General features: G+C 37.3%; 1 protein-coding gene across 1 annotated transcript in view; it reads right to left on the reverse strand.

Moving 5' to 3' along the window:
- Positions 1 to 2,826: 2,826 nt before the first annotated feature.
- The window catches only part of LOC129526774 (collagen alpha-1(XI) chain-like), a 38,269-nt gene continuing 21,939 nt past the window's right edge, over positions 2,827 to 19,156 (reverse strand). Inside the window, exons 3-4 of the mRNA XM_055361999.2 lie at positions 14,137 to 14,244; positions 2,827 to 2,878 (exon numbers count right to left, since the gene is read on the reverse strand). Of these exons, the coding sequence (XP_055217974.2) occupies positions 14,217 to 14,244 (28 nt within the window). The 3' untranslated portion in view covers positions 2,827 to 2,878; positions 14,137 to 14,216. The remainder of the gene's footprint in view (positions 2,879 to 14,136; positions 14,245 to 19,156) is intronic.

The following is a 19,156-nucleotide window of genomic DNA, read 5'->3' on the forward strand; positions in this document are numbered from 1 at the left end:
ACATTCAAGAATATTACCCAGTCAAATTAAGGATAAGGACATTCTGACATAATCAAGGAAGCTGAAAATAGAAAAATCATATTTTTAAGGAAAAAGTATCCCAAAATAATTGAGAATGAAGCAAAATTAATAGCTCAAGAATAGGGGGCTTGTAGGAACTTAAATAAAATGACAAATGACGAAACAAGGCAAAAATAAAGTAAGTCTAAATGATTCAAAGTTTCAATACAAAACTAACATCAAAAATGAATTTTGCAAAAGGAGCTATGTAATATAAAAATCATATTTAAATAAAATTGTGTGGGTCAAAAAGTAGATTATATTAACAAGGAGTCATACAAGGAGTAAAAAAAGACGTTTGCAAAATTCAAGCTGACCAAAGATATAAGCAAATAGTTTATGACTAAAAATGTGTATGGATTTAAATAAAAAGAAAAATTTTTATCTGGAATTTTAAAAATTGAATGCATGAAATTATGTGATCTATCCTATAACAGCCTGAAATATAAAATGCACGTATTTTGACCTCTGGTCCAAGATGGTTTCAAGTTATAGATATAATACATAACTCTCTTTTACTGGAACTAACATTCCAATTGTTTTTTTAGAGGCAGAAAAAATATATCAAACAATACAAACATTTTAAAAGTAGTTTTTGTAGATTAAACAGAACTTGAGGTAAAAAATATTAAAAAGTATACAACACAATGAAAATAAGTTATGAATCATTAAGTACAGAAAGTATGAAAATATATAAAGCAAAATATTTTAGGAATGCAAGTATTCATTGATAAAAATGCAGTAGAAGAAATCACACTATTCTATCAATCTTTGACAAGTTAAAGTATAAATAAGGGTATAGAAGATATAAATAACATGACTTGAAAGTTTGATTTCAGAAATTACAAATATATCATTTTATGCCATATAATAAAGAAAATCCACTTTTTCTTTTTTCTTTTCTTTCTTTTTTTTTTTTTTTTTTTTGAGACAGAGTCTTGCTCTGTCACCCAGGCTGGAGTGCAGTGGTGCGATCTCGGCTCACTGCAGCCTCCAGCTCCTGGGTTCAAGTGATTCTCATGACTCAACCTCCCAAGTAGCTGGGACTATAGGCATGCACCCCAACACTCTGCTAATATTTTGTAGTTTTAGTAGAGGCGGGGTTTCACCATGTTGGCCAGGCTGGTCTCGAACTCCTAACCTCAGGTGATCCACCGGCCTCGGCCTCCCAAAGTGCTTGGATTACAGGCATGAGCCTGGCCAAGATTTTTATTTGAACTGCATTTAGCATATAAATTAATTTGGAGGCAATTGATACAGTCACCATATTTAGTCACACACACACACACACACACACACACACACACACACACACAGAGTAGGAAAGATATGGCCATTCATTTAAATATTTTTCTTTGTAATATTTTCTAGTTTGCTTTTGTTTTCATAGAAATTCTGTGCCCTTTTAATTAGTAGCTAATATTTCCTTAGGGCACTGATGATAATCCTATTATAATCCAAGTATATTTGTGTTTTTTTCCAATATTTATACCACAGTTTCTCTTCCTCCACCTCCTCCTCTACCCTTCTTTCTCTTCATTTTCCTTCTTTCCTTCCTTCTTGTTTTGGTTTGTTTCAAAGCATTAGTTTGAATTCCAGGAAAAATAGAGATGGTGATGCCGGCCATGTCATTCCTATATTTAACTTTGATTAGGGGTGCTTTATTAAATATAAGATGAGAATTTGGTTAGAAATAGAAATTCTTAATCATGTTAATTTATCTTTACAGTTTAGAAAAAAAATTTCAACCTTCCTCTGGACTGTTAAACTTCTTTTTTGATTAATACAAAAGAAACAGATTTTCCTCTTAAGTATCAACTTTTTCCTTCATTGATCATTTTGAAGTATATTTTCATTTTTTTATTGAGCATTTTACTTAGGATTTTTGAATTGAAATCTATAAGTGAATTTATTAATTTTTTTGTCCTGGTTACTTTAGATGTTGTGTTTTCTTTCTACCTTTTTAAGCATTATGTGTGGTGAATTTATTTTAATTCTTTCGGCTAATAATAAAAATACCATAGAACTGCTTCAAGTTTGACTTTGTACCTAAGAGTTTTCATACATAGTATATTCATTTTAATTATTTTCAAAGTTAGTGTTTTCCAATATGTTAAAGCAATGTCTTTTAACAAACATGAAAATATTATGCCTATAAATTTTAATTGAATTCCAAAATAAATTAAATATGCCCTCCCTCTTCTGTGAATTACAGTTGTAGTTTGTAATTTAAATACTAAAGTACAGGCTGAGGTGGGTAAACCACCTAAGGTTAGGAGTATAAGACCAGCCTGCCAACATGGTGAAACCCCATCTCTACTAAAAACAATACAAAAATTAGCTGGACATGGTTGCACCTCCTAGCTACTTGGGAGGCTGAGGCAGGAGAATTGCTTGAATCTGGGAGGTGGAGGTTTCAGTGAGCGGAGATTGAGCCACTGCACTCTAGCTTGGGTGACAGAGGAAGACTCTTCTCAAAACAAAACAAAACGAAAACATATTAACAGAATTTAAAACAGTTTTAAAGTATTTTATGTTGCTCCTGGAATAACACATGAACAAATATTACAAGAAAAAATATAAATGAAAGAAGAGTAAGGAGAAGGAACTTGCTTTACTTATACTAAAACATATTTGTAAAGTTATAATAATTAAAACATTGTAGTATAAGAATAGTCAAGTCTGTGCTATGAAACTAAAGACCTCGCAACAGATGTTTGTATTTTTAATCACGTATGATTTGTCAGAGGAGAAACTGATACTGACCATGAGGTGAACAGTTATGCCTGAAACATTAGGAAGATTCCAAGAAGAACCTCTGAAAAAACAAACGTACAAAAATTATCATGTTTGTTGGCAAGTGAAGGAATGAAAGCACTTAATGAGACAGTAGAGAGTGAATAAACTATAAGGAGAAGAATTCAAAAACTAAATACAGATGACCCTTGAACAATGCGAGGGTTAGAGCACCAACCCCCAACTTCTCACACAATTAAAAATCTGAGTATAGGCCGGGCGCGGTGGCTCACGCCTGTAATCCCAGCACTTTGGGAGGCCGAGATGGGCGGATCACGAGGTCAGGAGTTTGAAACCATCCTGGCTAACACAGTGAAACCCCCTCTCTACTAAAAATACAAAAAATTAGCCGGGCGTGGTGGCGGGAGCCTGTAGTCCCAGCTACTCGGGAGGCCGAGGCAGGAGAATGGCGTGAACCCGAGAGGCGGAGCTTGCAGTGAGCTGAGATCACGCCACTGCACTCCAGCCTGGGCAACAGAGCAAGATCCATCTCAAAAAAAAAAAAAATCTGTGTATAACATTTGACTCCCCAAAGATGTAACTACTAATAGCTTACTGTTGACCAGCAACTTTACTAATTACATTAATGGTCAATTAACACATACTTTGTATGTTATATGTATTATATATTGTATTTCTACAATAAAGTCAGCTAAAGAAAATAAAATGTGGCCAGGCATGGTGGCCTTCCAGCACTTTGGGAGGCTGAGGTGGAAGAATCGCTTGAGGCTAGGAGTTTGAGAGAAATGAAAATGTTATTAACAAAATCATAAGGAAGAGAAAATGTATTTACTATTCAGTAAGTGGAAGTGGATCATAATAAAGGTCTTCATCCTGGTTGTCCTTATATTGAATAGGCTGATGAGGAGGAAGACAACGGGGTTGGTCTTGTTGTCTCAGGGGTGGCAGAGGTGGAATAAAATCCATTTTTAAGTGTACTCACACAGTTCAACCTGTGTTGTTCAAGGGTCAACTGTATATAAAACCAAAGTACACAACATAATCCTATACTTTTTCTAGTAGATAATGAACAAAGAAAATCTGCCAAATAGGAGTTATTGATAAAACATTTAAAGTAGTAAAACTTCTTTTAAATGTTTATTTAAAAAATATTTGTAGTTTAAGAGCAAGTAGAAATCATGAAAGATTATCTTTTAAGTAATTTGATAATGTATTAACAATTGTACCTCCTTTTATTATTTAACTTTGTTCTAAGTAGCACACTGTAAAATAGCTGCAGGATTCTGTCTTCTCAAGAAGATTTTTATAGCCTTTGGTAAGATTTTTAAAGTAGAAACAGAGCTGACCTTGGAGTGTAGTAATTTATTACTAAGGGCTCTCTGTAAAATAAACTTTAAAAGTCACGAATGAAGACTTATCTTCCAAAGGCTTGTCAGGAGATAAGTTTTCTACCTAAGGACTTCATAGGAGAAAGCATTGACCTTGCTGTGGCAGCTTTTATATGAGGTTTCATTTATAGAAGGAATAAATGAAATATGACACTTGTCCTATCAGATTTTATTTTGCAACCACAAACACTGCAGGTGAAGCATAACTTTTAAAATTTTTATTTATAAGATTAAAAGATGATCATAAGGTTTGCATCTCCTCCCTTTCATTCCAGAGGCTATTCTGGTCTGAAAAATTATACTAATGGGAACTCTAAACCCACTGAATCCCTTGTTCTCAATGTCCTTCTTTAGACATTGACAGAGATAAGAATTCCCCCAATTAGTCCTTTGACTTACTTCTTGAGTCACCGTTCGAAGACTTCCCTGCCGGCAGGATAAGGGAGTGAACAGGGGCCCAGCCAGATGAGAAGGAAATTGATTTTTATAATAGTGTGTTAGACAGCTTTGTGTACAAGTTTACTTCTTTATCTGAAAGGGGAAGGTGAGGCTGTCTCTGCCCAATGCCCCAATAGGCTGGCTCTTGATTTTGTTCATTTAACATTTACGTACATAACACTTCTGTAATATTATCTAAATGTTTCAATGTATTAAGAAGCAGGGTCCATGACATACATTTGTTTTGTATTTCTCGCAGTTCTATCATAGGACTAAGAACTATAGTATAGTACTGATATGGTTAATTTTATATGCCAAGTTGACCAGGTCACAGGATATTAATAAATCTCATATACATATATGTGAGATAATATATAAATACTATTCATTCTATTTATTTATGTTTCTATTGGAGATGTGTCTGTGTATGTGTGTGTATGCTGTTTCTCTAAAGAAAACTGACAAATATTGTACTTAATACTTTTGTGAAGTATCAAAAGTTTGCAATAGAATGAGAATCATTCCACATTACCATCTGAAACGTTTTTAAAAGTTGAAATTGATAAGCAAATATAACATTTATTACTATTTTTACTTTCACAATAATAGAAGTCCATTTACTATACCGTAGCTTTCTCTCCTTTCTTTGGTTTATCTTATTTAGTCTAAAAGTATTAGAGTCCAACTTCTATTATAGTAAACTATTTGGAATGGTCTAAATTATTTTGTTGCCTTAAATTTTTTGTTGTTTTTCAATAACACTTGAAAGACAACTGAAGTCTAGAAATAATTTTTATATGTATGATTTTAATACTCGATAGAAACAATTTTAGATTTTGTTTCAGCATAATAATCAGTCATTAAACATTCAGTTTATTTCATAAATTAGGTACAATAGTTTTTTCCCAAGTGAAAGTATATTTTCTCATAGATGTCATATATCTTCAGCCACAATCAATTTAATACAGATCAACAATCCTTTGTCCACATTTATAAAATTCAACAAGCTCTTAAAACTGAAAACTTTTCATGACTCACAAAGTGCCAGAATCAAACCTGAACTGCACTCATTTGGTAGCAAAACACAACTTGAACTGATGTGAAGCTAATTATACATTATCCATTATTTTTATACATTTTGCCACAAAACAAAAAAAGGAATATGTTTCATTACAGTGTGGCGTTAAACCCAGACGAAGATTTTAAATACATAGTTATGTGTATGTTGGTTTCTAAATTTCAAAAAATTTTAATTCTCAAACACATCTGGAATTGTTGACCTGCATTTGTATTTTTATTCATAATGAGATTTGTTATCAGACCAGGAAAGATCACAGTGCTTATTTATAGATTAGCCTTTGCAGGGAACTCTTCACCCATTGCTGTTTGGTTGTTTATTTTTTTTGCTTTAAGTCTCCTGGTTATGAACCTCATGATTCATTCTACCATTGCCATCATCCTCTGCTCAGTGCCTATTGTGTCTTTTGGACTAAAAGCCAGTCTTTCTATGCCTCTTGAGTCACTAGCACCACTTCTTGCTTGACTTTCTGGGGGAAAGACTCCCTGCAAATCACTAAAGTAAACCCTTGATTTGTTCCTCTCTTAACTTTCTCTTCCTCCAACTCTAAATTTCTCACCTTATTCACCTTTTTCTATTATAATTTCCAATCAACTCCTGTGGCTTTTAAAGCATTTTTCCTCTTTTAAAAATGGGAATATTAAAGAACCTAGTTTAAGAGAAACTTATTCCAATATACTTTAACCCCAGAGACTGGTATACCAAATAGTATTCACTGTATATACATTAATGAAGAAATAAATGAAGATGGTATTGTATTCTGGTTATCCATTGCCGCACAAGCTACTCCAAGACTTGGTGGCTAAAAACAACAACAATAATATTATTATTTTATCTCATGATTCTGTGGACCAGAACTTTGGACAGGCACAGACAGGATGGCTTCTCTCACCTCCACAATGTCTAGAGTCATCTTGGATGACTCTAATGGCTGAGGCTGGCTCAGCTAGAGACTGGCTTACAATCTCTGTCTCTCCTTCTCTTCCCCTCTCTCTCAACCCATGGCAATTGTGACTATTGTGGGCTTCCCCATAGCCACAGGCGATCAGACTTCTTAAAAGTAGCTCATGGCTCCAAAAAGTAGGGGAATGGACATGAAGAGCCCTCTTAAAGGTGAGACTCAGATCTGGCACAGCATCACTTCCACTATAACTTACTGGTTTAAGCAATGAGACAATTATCAAAGAATCTGTTGCCACCTTTAATCTACCAGAGTGGGTCAGTCAACTTTCTCTATTCTCTAAAGCACTTCCCTTACCTTCTATTTTATTTATTCTGTGATCTTACAACCTGAGTTTATGATCACTCTAAGTTAACTTCCAAAAGTTTTCCTAAATTGTTATTTTCAATTTGTTTGCCTTTTCTGCAATGTTTTTGCTGCTTCTATTCTTTTTACCTAATAGTACAGAGGGCTAAGGGTGGTGGTGATTATCCTAATGATACTTGCAAACTGTAGTCTAATATTTATTTAGAAATAAGCAAAGACCAAGAATGAAAGGGAGTAGTCTCATCTTATTAGTCCTCCAAAAAAGGCTAAAGTGAGAAAGTTGTGGACATCTCTGAAATCTCATTTTTGTTCTCAGAAATAAGATTAGCAATTAGAGAAATTAATTTAGAGAACGCTATGTAAAAGTCAAAAGAGATGTTTTAAAAGATTTCTCTGCTCCAATACCACATGCTCTTGAAAACTAGCTTCAAACATATTTATTTTATAAGATATGATAAAAATTCTTAATTGCAAACAAGAGAATCCACTCTGGCTACTATATAGAAAAAGAAGTAAAGAGGGAGAAGCAAAGAAATCATATAAGATTCCAGAAACAAAGAACAGAAACACAGCATAAAATTGGCCTGATGAGAAATCTATCAGCAATGTCTCTAGAATGATAGCACTGCCTGCATTAGGATAAAAAATTACTATACAGACTGGTTCCGAGACGGCCGAATAGGAACAGCTCCAGTCCACAGCTCCCAGCATGAGTGATACAGAAGATGGGTGATTTCTGCATTTCCAAGGGAGGTACCGGGTTCATCTCACTGGCGATTGTTGGAAAGTGAGTGCAGCCCATGGAGCGTGAGCTGAAGCAGGGTGGGGCGTCACCTCACCCAGGAAGCACAAGGCATCAGGGAATTCCCTTTCCTAGCCAAGGGAAGCCATGACAGATGGTACCTGGAAAATGGGGACACTCCCATCCTAGTACTGCACTTTTCCAACAGTCTTAGCAAACAGCACACCAGGATATTATATTCTGCGCCTGTCTCGGAGGGTCCCACACCCATGGAGCCTCGCTCACTGCTAGCACAGCAGTCTGAGATTGAACTGCAAGGTGGCAGCAAGGCTGGGGGAGGGGTGTCTGCCATTGCTGAGGCTTGAGTAGGTAAACAAAGCAGCCAGGAAGCTTGAACTGGGTTGAGCCCACTGTAGCTCAAGGAGGCCTGCCTGCCTCTGTAGACCCCACCTCTGGGGGCAGGGCACAGCTGAACAAAAGGCAGCAGAAACTTCTGCAGACTTAAATGTCCCTGTCTGACAACTTTGAAGAGAGTAGTGGTTCTCCCAGCACGGAGTTTGAGATCTGAGAACGGACAGACTGCCTCCTCAAGTGAGTAGCCTAACTGGGAGAGTAGGGGCCGACTAACACCTCATACGGGGAGTGCCCCTCTGAGACGAAGCTTCCAGAGGAAGGATCAGGCAGCAACATTTGCTGTTCTGCAATATTTACTATTCTGCAGCCTCCGCTGGTGATACCCAGGCAAAAAGGGTCTGTAGTGGACCTCCAGCAAACTCCAAAAGACCTGCAGCTGAGGGTCCTGACTGTTAGAAGGAAAACCAACAAACAGAAAGGACATCCACACCAAAACCCCATCTGTACGTCACCATCATCAAAGACCAAAGGCAGATAAAACCACAAAGATGGGGAGAAAACAGAGCAGAAAAGCTGAAAATTCTAAAAATCAGAGTGCCTCTTCTCCTCCAAAGGAACGCAGCTCCTTGCCAGCAACAGAACAAAGCTAGACGGAGAATGACTTTGACAAGTTGACAGAAGTAGGCTTCAGATGATCGGTAATAACAAACTTCTCCAAGCTAAAGGAGGATGTTTGAACCCATCACAAAGAAGCTAAAAACCTTGAAAAAAGATTAAAAGAATGGCTAACTGAATAAACAGTGCAGAGAAGACCTTAAGTGACCTGATGGAGCTGAAAACCATGGCACGAGAACCACGTGATGCATGCACGAGCTTCAGGAGAGAATTCGATCAAGCGGAAGAAAGGGTATCAGTGATTGAAGATCAAATGAATGAAATGAAGCAAGAAGAGAAGTTTATAGAAAAAAGAGTAAAAAGAAATGAACAAAGCCTCCAAGAAATATGGGACTACGTGAAAAGACCAAATCTACGTCTGATCGGTGTACCTGAAATTGATGGGGAGAATGGAACCAAGTTGGAAAACACTCTGCAGGATATTATCCAGGAGAACTTCCCCAACCTAGCAAGGCAGGCCAACATTCAAATTCAGGAAATACAGAGAATGCCATAAAGATACTCCTCAAGAAGAGCAACTCCAAGACACATAATTGTCAGATTCACCAAAGTTGAAATGAAGGAAAAAATGTTAAGGGCAGCCAGAGAGAAAGATCGGGTTACCCACAAAGGGAAGCCCATCAGACTAACAGCAGATCCCTCAGCAGAAACTCTACAAGCCAGAAGTGAGTGGGGGCCAATATTCAACATTCTTAGGAAAAGAATTTTCAACCCAGAATTTCATATCCAGCCAAACTAAGCTTCAGAAGTAAAGGAGAAATAAAATCCTTTACGGACAAGCAAATGCTGAGGGATTTTGTCACCACCAGGCTTGCCTTACAAGAGCTCCTGAAGGAAGCACTAAACAGGGAAAGGAAGAACTGGTACCAGCCACTGCAAAAACATGCCAAATTGTAAAGACCATTGATGCTAGGAAGAAACTGCATCAACTAATGAGCAAAATAACCAGCTAACATCATAATGACAGGATCAAATTCACACATAACAATATTAACCTTAAACGTAAATGGCTAAATGCTCCAATTAAAAGACACAGACTGGCAAATTGGATAAAAAGTCAAGACCCATCAGTGTGCTTTATTCAGGAGACCCATCTCATGTGCAGAGACACACATAGGCTCAAAATAAAGGGAGGGAGGAATATTGACCAAGCAAATGGAAAACAAAGAAAAGCAGGGGTTGCAATCCTAGTCTCTGATAAAACAGGCTTTAAACCAACAAAGATCAAAAGACACAAAGAAGGCCATTGCATAATGGTAAAGGGATAAATTCAACAAGAAGAGCTAACTATCCTAAATATATATGCACCCAATACATGAGCACCCAGATTCATAAAGCAAGTCCTTAGAGACCCACAAAGAGACTTAGACTCCCACACAATAAGAATGGGGGACTTTAACACCCCACTGTCAACATTAGACAGATCAACGAGACACAAAGTTAACAAGGATATCCAGGACTTGAACTCAGCTCTGCACCAAGCGGACCTAATAGACATCTACAGAACTCTCCACCCCAAATCAACAGAATATACATTCTTCTCAGCACCACATCACACTTATTCCAAAATTGACCACATGGTGGGAAGTAAAGCACTCCTCAGCAAATGTAAAAGAACAGAAATTATAACAAACTCTCAGACCACAGTGCAATCAAATTAGAACTCAGGATTAAGAAACTCACTCAAAACCTCTCAACTACATGGAAACTGAACAACCTGCTACTGAATGACTACTGGGTACATAACTAAATGAAGGCAGAAATAAAGATGTTCTTTGAAACCAATGAGAACAAAGACACAACATACCAGAATCTCTGGGACACATTTAAAGCAGCGTGTAGGGGGAAATTTATAGCACTAAATGCCCACAAGAGAAAGCAGGTAAGATGCATAATCGACACCCTAACATCACAATTAAAAGAACTAGGGAAGCAAGAGCAAACACATTCAAAAGCTAGCAGAAGGCAAGAAATAACTAACATCAGAACAGAACTGAAGGAGATAGAGACACAAAAAATCCTTCAAAAAATCAATGAATCCAAGAGCTGGTTTTTTGAAACTATCAACAAAATTGATAGACTTCTAGCAAGACTAATAAAGGAGAAAAGAGAGAAGAATCAAATAGACACAATAAAAAATGGTAAAGGGGATATCACCACCAATCCCACAGAAATACAAACTACCATGAGAGAATAATATAAACACTTCTATGTGAATAAACTAGAAAATCTAGAAGAAATGGATAAATTCCTGGACACATAAACCTCCCAAGACTAAACCAGGAAGAAGTTGAATCCCTGAATAGACCAATAACAGGCTCTGAAATAGAGGCAATAATTAATAGCATACCAACCAAAAAAAGTCCAGGACCAGACAGATTCACAGCCGAATTCTACCAGAGGTACAAAGAGGAGCTGGTACCATTCCTTCTGAAACTATTCCAATCAATAGAAAAAGAGGGAATCCTCCCTAACTCATTTTATGAGACCAGCATCATCCTCATACCAAATCTGGCAGAGATACAACAAAAAAAGAGAATTTTAGACCAATATCACTTATGAACATCGATGCAAAAATCCTCAATAAAATACTGACAAACCAAATCCAGCGGCACATCAAAAAGCTTATCCACCATGATCAAGTGGGCTTCATCCCTGGGACGCAAGGCTGGTTCAACATACGCAAATCAATAAACGTAATCCATCATATAAACAGAACCAAAGACAAAAACCACTTGATTATCTCAATAGATGCAGAAAAGGCCATTGACAAAATTCAACAGTCCTTCATACTAAAAACTCTCAATAAACTAGGTATTGGTGGGACATATCTCAAAATAAAAAGAGCTATTTATGAGAAATCCATAGCCAATATACTGAATGGGCAAAAACGGGAAGCGTTCCCTTTGAAAACTGGCACAAGACAGGAATGCCCTCTCTCACCGCTCCTATTCAACATAGTGTTGGAAATTCTGGCCAGAGCAATCAGGCAGGAGAAAGAAATAAAGGGTATAAAATTAGGAAAAGATGAAGTCAAACTGTCCCTGTTTGCAGATGACATGATTGTATATTTAGAAATCCCCATTGTCTCAGCCCCAAATCTCCTTAAGCTGATAAGCAACTTCAGCAAAGTCTCAGGATACAAAATCAATGTGCAAAAGTCACAAACATTCCTATACACCAATAACGGATAAACAGAGAGCCAAATCATGAGTGAACTCCCATTCACAATTGCTACAAAGAGAATAAAATACTTAGGAATACAACTTACAAGGGTTGTGAAGGACCTCTTCAAGGAGAACTACAAACCACGCTCAACGAAATAAAAGAGGACACAAACAAATGGAAGAACATTCCATGCTCATGGATAGGAAGAATCAATATCGTGAAAATGGCCATACTGCCCAAGGTAATTTATAGATTCAATGCCATCCCATCAAGCTACCAATGACTTTCTTCACAGAATTGGAAAAAAACTAATTTAAAGTTTATATGGAACCAAAAAAGAGCCCACATTGCCAAGACAATCCTAAGCCAAAAGAACAAAGCTGAAGGCATCATGCTACCTGACTTCAAACTACACTACAAGGCTGCAGTAACCAAAACAGCACGGTACTGGTACCAAAAGAGAGATATAGACCAATGGGACAGAACAGAGCCCTCAGAAATAATACCACACATCTACAACCATCTGATCTTTGACAAACCTGACAAAAACAAGAAATGGGGAAAGGATTCCCTATTTAATAAATGGTGCTGGGAAAACTGGCTAGCCATATGTAAAAAGCTGAAACTGGATCCCTTCCTTACACCTTATACAAAAATTAATTCAAGATGGATTAAAAGACTTAAATGTTAGACCTAAAACCATTAAAACTCTAGAAGAAAACCTAGGCAATACCATTCAGGACATAGGCATGGGCAAGGACTTCATGACTAAAACACCAAAAGCAATGTCAACAAAAGCCAAAATTGACAAACGGGATCTAATTGAACTAAAGAGCTTCTGCACAGCAAAAGAAACTACCATCAGAGTGAACAGGCAGCCTACAGAATGGGAGAAGATTTTTGCAATCTACTCATCTGACAAAGGGCTAATATCCAGAATCTACAAAGAACTTAAACAAATGTACAAGAAAAAAGCAAACAGCCCCATCAAAAAGTGGGCAAAGGATATGAACAGACACTTCTCAAAAGAAGACATTTATGCAGCCAACAGACACGTGAAAAAATGCTCATCATCACTGGCCATCAGAGAAATGCAAATCAAAACCATAATGAGATACCATCTCACACCAGTTAGAATGGCGATCATTAAGAAGTCAGGAAACAACAGGTGTTGGAGAGGATGTGGAGAAATAGGAACACTTTTACACTGTTGGTGGGACTGTAAACTAGTTCAACCATTGTGGAAGACAATTTGGGGATTCCTCAAGGATCTAGAACTAGAAATACCATTTGACCCAGCCATCCCATTGCTGCGTATATACCCAAAGGATTATAAGTCATGCTGCTATAAAGACACATGGACACGTATGTTTATTGCAGCACTATTCACAATAGCAAACACTTGGAACCAATGCAAATGTCCATCAAATATAGACTGGATTAAGAAAATGTGGCACATATACACCATGGAATACTATGCAGCCATAGTAAAGCGTGAGTTCATGTCCTCTGTAAGGACATGGATGAAGCTGGAAACTATCATTTTCAGCAAACTATCGCAAGGACGGGAAACCAAACACTGCATGTTCTCACTCATAGGTGGGAATTGAACAATGAGAACACTTAGACACAGGGTGGGGAACATCACACACTGGGGCCTATCGTTGGGTGGAGGTAGTGTGGAGGGATAGCATTAGGAGATATACCTAATGTAAATGACGAGTTAACGGGTGCAGCACACCTACATGGCACATGTATACATATGTAACAAACCTGCACGTTGTGCACATGTACCTTAGAACTTAAAGTATAATAATACAAAATAAGAAAAAAATTACTGTATGTAAACGTTTTGCACATAGGTCACTTCTGAGTCATTGTCTTGCATGAATGTTTCTGACTGATGAAACCATAGCCACAGTTCCACAACCTAGCTACTAGACTCTCTAGGACATGTGGGAGTTTTAAAGATGAAATCAACCTTGAGAAAGTAGAATTTAGAGTGTGGCAAAATATCAAAATGCAAAGTGGTTGTTCAAAATGTATTTGACAGGCAAACATAAATGAGTGATGTCTCTCTCAGCCCATCTTTTAGCTGACAAAAGCACTATATATTCTTCTACCATATTAAATTTACAAAAGCATAGCAACAATACTATGTTCCAACCTTGTATAATATAAATATCAGTTATAATTAAAACACACTTACTGTTTTCCAAATTCTCTTCAGTGACTTTATGAAGCTTCAAGCCTGACATCTGGGTAATGTCCATTTCTCCTCTGATTTATTCACAATTTTTTCTGGATATTTTCTAACCTATGGAAAAATATAATAATTATTAGAAAAGGTAGGGCATGGGAAATGTTGATCTATAGACATTTACATGATCACCAAGAAAGAAAAAGCAGGTGTCTACAGGTGCTATGGTTGGAATGTTCCCTCAAAAACTTATGTTGAAATTTAATTGCCATTGTGACAGTATTAAGAGGTAGGACCTTTAAGAGGTAAGTATGTCATAAGGGCTCTGCCTTCATCAATAAATTAATACCATTATCCAAGGAGTGGGTTGGTTATGGGTTCCTCCTCAAGAATTCTCAGCCTACTCTTCATTCAAGAAACTCTGTGTTGTGAATTGACTCGGAGCCATGGCATGGAGGCACAATCCTGGAGTCTGTTTTCTAGGCTTACTTGTTGCTGCTGTTGTTGTTTGTTTATTTGTTTTTGTATTACTTATACAGATCAAGTGGGACCTTAATGGTTACACAACATTTTCAGACCCAGGGACCCCCTAATCAATCAGCAAGGCAAAGTGTGTGTCAAACCACTCGGATTATCACAACGTGGTTAAGTGCTGCTAATGAGGCTCATATTAATGGCAGCATCTCCCACCTTTGTTTTCATCCTGTAGGGAATAGATACTGCACACTTTTCAAAGATGCTTGTGTTTGTTTTTTATGACTTTTAGAAATCATGTATTTTCCTTTTTCTGGACCCGTATTTAAAGTATTGCTTCCATATACATTATATTTCATTTGTACTGCTTTCGTACCTTAAAATGCTTTCTCACATATATTCCTGCAGGTAGTTGCCAATATAACTTGGCAAAACACTGCTTTTCTTTTCCTTTGGTGGGTAAGCCTTTTCTTCCTGGGTTTAATTTTGCCCTAGCTTCTTGGAGCATTCTGGACTCTGACACTAGCTATGGGTCCAAGGCATTGCAAGGTGTCAGGAATGGGTTGTGAAGAAAGTTATACCACCTCCTGAGGTAACTGCCTCAGGCAACGTGCTTACATGGTTTTCAGGGAAGCAGGAACAACCCATTAAACACTGGAGAAAAAGCTATTTCTTCTACTAAGGGATGTTTAGTAAATTTGAGTGTTCAAAGTACTCTGAGTTTTCAGGGTTTTCCCATCTGTCTCAATTACAATTCCATGGAAGTGTCTTAACTTTCAGTAAGAATCATGGTACCGTTAGAATTCATCTGACGTAATTGAGAAACCACAGCATTAGACTGTGCATTTAATTTTCAGTTTCATCAGCCCTGCAGAGAGGAGAGCTAATTTTAGGGTAATCATTTTATCGCCCTGGCTTTTTTACTATGTTGAGCTGAGAATTTAAAACTTTAAGGTGTTCTTTCCTTTCTTTCAAAGCTTAAGCACATTTAGAAGTAGCCAAGTCACCCTATAGCTCTTACGTGCTTCATGTCCATTGTACTTTTGTAAGCATAAACTCCCCTACTTCCTTGCCTTCTATAGTAACATTATTCCAGGTGACCAAGAGCACAGATGATAAATATAAGCAAGTGTTTCATTTTAGTATGCCATGGGTACCAGTGCTCTTTTCTCTAGAACGAATTGTATTCTCCGAGCTTTCAAATCCAACCTTCCAGATAATGAATCCCAGATACTCATTTCCTTGAAGGTTCCTTGCACTTTTAATACAAATTATTCTATTAAACAACCTTAGTTGCAAGGAAACACAATCATTCCACACAGATTAAGCAGAATAGATATTTATTAAAGATACTAGATAGCATGTATACTCATTGATTGTGCTAGGGTAATAAACAGGGTAAGCTCACCAGAACAATACCCATAGTCTATTGCCAATTTCTGAATTGCTTCGAAAACAGTCCCAAGGGAGAAGCTACCTGTGACACTGCCAACTCCACAGCCACCAGAAAAAAAATGTGTGCTCTGCCAGAGCTTTTCCCTACTTGATCACTTCCAAATTGAAGACAAAATGTAGGTGGAAATGATTATTGGAAACTGGTCCCTGCCTGTAATTCTGGGCACAAGAAAAGCTGGGAAATGCAGTTTTAAAATTGTATCTTGAGAAAACAGAATTTATCTTGTGGTAAATACAAAAATGCAGGTGGCTTTTCAAAAGATGTGCAGCCAAAAATGACAAATGTATACTACATATGGCTATTGTGTTTAAAATATTTCATAAAACTTGTGAAAATATTTTAATAATTATATCTGCCTTTATCTCATCTATTTGTAACATAGAAATGGTTCTTAAATAAGTGGTATCATACTTTTAGCAAGGTATCCATACGTATAATCTTACTAAGAAACATCTAGATTCAAGATGTAATATTGTAAACAATATCCCTACAAGTACAGAGTCTACAGACATAATTGACATTTGATTATATCACTCTTATCTTTCAGACTTTATATTTGAAGGAAACTTCTAGGCGGCAATTGAATCAACAAATTTATCATTATTATTTTTAATCTGTTTGTATGAGTTATCAATTTAAGATGTACAGTTCTTCATTAAAATATAGAGGATGTGTGTATTTTTTGAGCATGGCTTATTTGATCATGTTTATAAGGAATTCAACATGACTGGAAAATCTACACATTCCACAGAGACTATATCTGTATGTGTGTGCACACACATACGCATATATATATTTTTTATATATATTGTTCATAAATGGAGAAAGCTGAACATAGCAGTCCTTTTATTCATTAGAACATAACAGGGCTGGGTGCAGTGGCTCATGCCTGTACTCCCAGCACTTTGGGAGGCTGAGGTGGGAGGATCACTTGAGGTCAGGAGTTTGAGACCAGCTTGGCCAATATGGCAAAAACCTGTCTCTACTAAAAATACAAAAACTAGCTGGGCATGATGGCGCACACCTGTAATCCCAGCTACTCGGTAGGCTGAGGCAGGAAAATTGCTTGAACCTGGGAGGCAGAGGTTGCAGTGAGCCGAGATTGCACCACTGCACTCCAGCTTGGGCAACAGAGTAAGACTCCATCTCAAAAAAAAAAAAAGGTTTTTTGACATTATTATTATGTCAAATAATTAATGTCAAAAAAACTTTATAAGAAACCTTAAGGGCCGGGCGCGGTGGCTCATACCTGTAATCCCAGCACTTTGGGAGGCTGAAGCAGGCAGATCACGAGGTCAGGAGATCAAGACCATCCTGGCTAACACGGTGAAACCTGTCTCTACTAAAAATAGAAAAAAATTAGCCGGGCGTGGTGGCAGGAGCCTGTAGTCCCAGCTACTCAGGAGGCTGAGACAGGAGAATGGCATGAACCCAGGAGGCGGACCTTGCAGTGAGCCGAGATGGCGCCACTGCATTCCAGCCTGGGCAATAGAGCGAGACTCCGTCTCAAAAAATTAAATAAACAAATAAACAAACCTTAAGATTTAATTTAAAAAAGAATTTCCTTAAGGTTCAGGACTGGATCCTCTTTTCTTTCTTCTTCAGAACTATGTAGCTAATCAAATGTGTTAAAAGCATAAGTTCAACATACTCAGATTCTAATACTTCCCTTCCAACCTTTGTCTTCTTGTACTTGTTACCTCAGTAAATTGCACCACCACCACCATCACTTATAAAACCAAAAACCTACTGAAGCAGATGCTGTCAGCACTCCCACTCCCTATATTCTCTTGGGTTTCACCATTTCTATGTATACATCTGTATTAGTCTATTTTCACACTGCTATAAAGAACTACCCAAGACTGGGTGATTTACAAAGAAAAGAGGTTTAATTGACTCACAATTCTCCATGGTTTGGAAGGCCTCAGGAAACTAACAATCATGGCAGAAGGGGAAGGGGAAGCAAAGACAAGTCTTACATGGTAGCAGGAGGGTGGTGGGAGTGGGGAGGGGACTGCCAAACACTTTTAAACCATCAGATCTTGCGAAAACTCACTGTCAATAGAACAGCATGGGGGAAACTGCCCCCATGAACCAATCACCTCCCACCAGGTCCCTCCCTCAGGGCCTGGGGATTACAATTTGAGATGAGATTTTTGTGGCGACACAGAGCCAAACCATATCACCATCCAACTTCCACGTGTCAATATCTGCATCTCTTCCCTGTGGGCTTTCTCTCAACATTAGAGGCTACTCTGCCTGAACACAAAGCATGCTGAATTTGCCTAAGAAGTAATGCCAGAATTAACATCCAGTTGGGAGCAGCCCTCAATTAATAAATGATAGGAGTTAATGTAAAAACACCACAGTTCCTTCATCCCTATGGTGGAATAAATCTCAGAAGCATGTTTTTTTCCAGATTAAATTCTAGTTACCCACAATGATAACTTGTTTGATAATTGTGAAAATTGCAAAATATGGTCATAGTTCTCTCCATGTTAGTATGCATGTTCCTTTGTAAGGTGAAATTGCTGTCCCTTCTGACAAAAAGTAGAGTACTCCATCTCTATTTATTTAGAGTGTTTATTACTTTGAGTGTTTATTGTTTTGTATAATTTCTTAGTTACTGCTCTAGGTAATACAATATGCACATAGAAGTTATCATAATCTACTGTAATTGACATTTTACCAGTTTAAGAGATGTGTAGAATACTCAGTTTCATTTAGGATCTTTTACCCTCCCTTCCTGCTTTTAAAATATAGTTGCCTTAAGTATTTCCTTTATATACATCAAGTGCTACATCAGATAGTATTATAGTTTTTGTCTCAACCATAAGATATGATTTAAGAAACTTATGAGAAGTAATATAGTCTATTATATTGACCCTTATTTTTATACATTCTTTCTTTTTGGAAGTTCTTTCTTTTCTGAGGTTTTGAGTCTTCTTCTGTTACAATTTCCTTTCTCTTTAGAGAACTCCTTTTGCCCACCCTTCAAGGGCAGATTCCTTGGAAATGAATTCTATTAGTTTTATTTTTTCTGAGGATGTCCCTATTCCCTCTTCATTACTGAATGATATTTTCACCAGATAAGAATTC

This window comes from Gorilla gorilla, chromosome 15, assembly GCF_029281585.2.
Source record: "Gorilla gorilla gorilla isolate KB3781 chromosome 15, NHGRI_mGorGor1-v2.1_pri, whole genome shotgun sequence".
NCBI classification, from domain to species: Eukaryota; Metazoa; Chordata; class Mammalia; order Primates; family Hominidae; genus Gorilla; species Gorilla gorilla.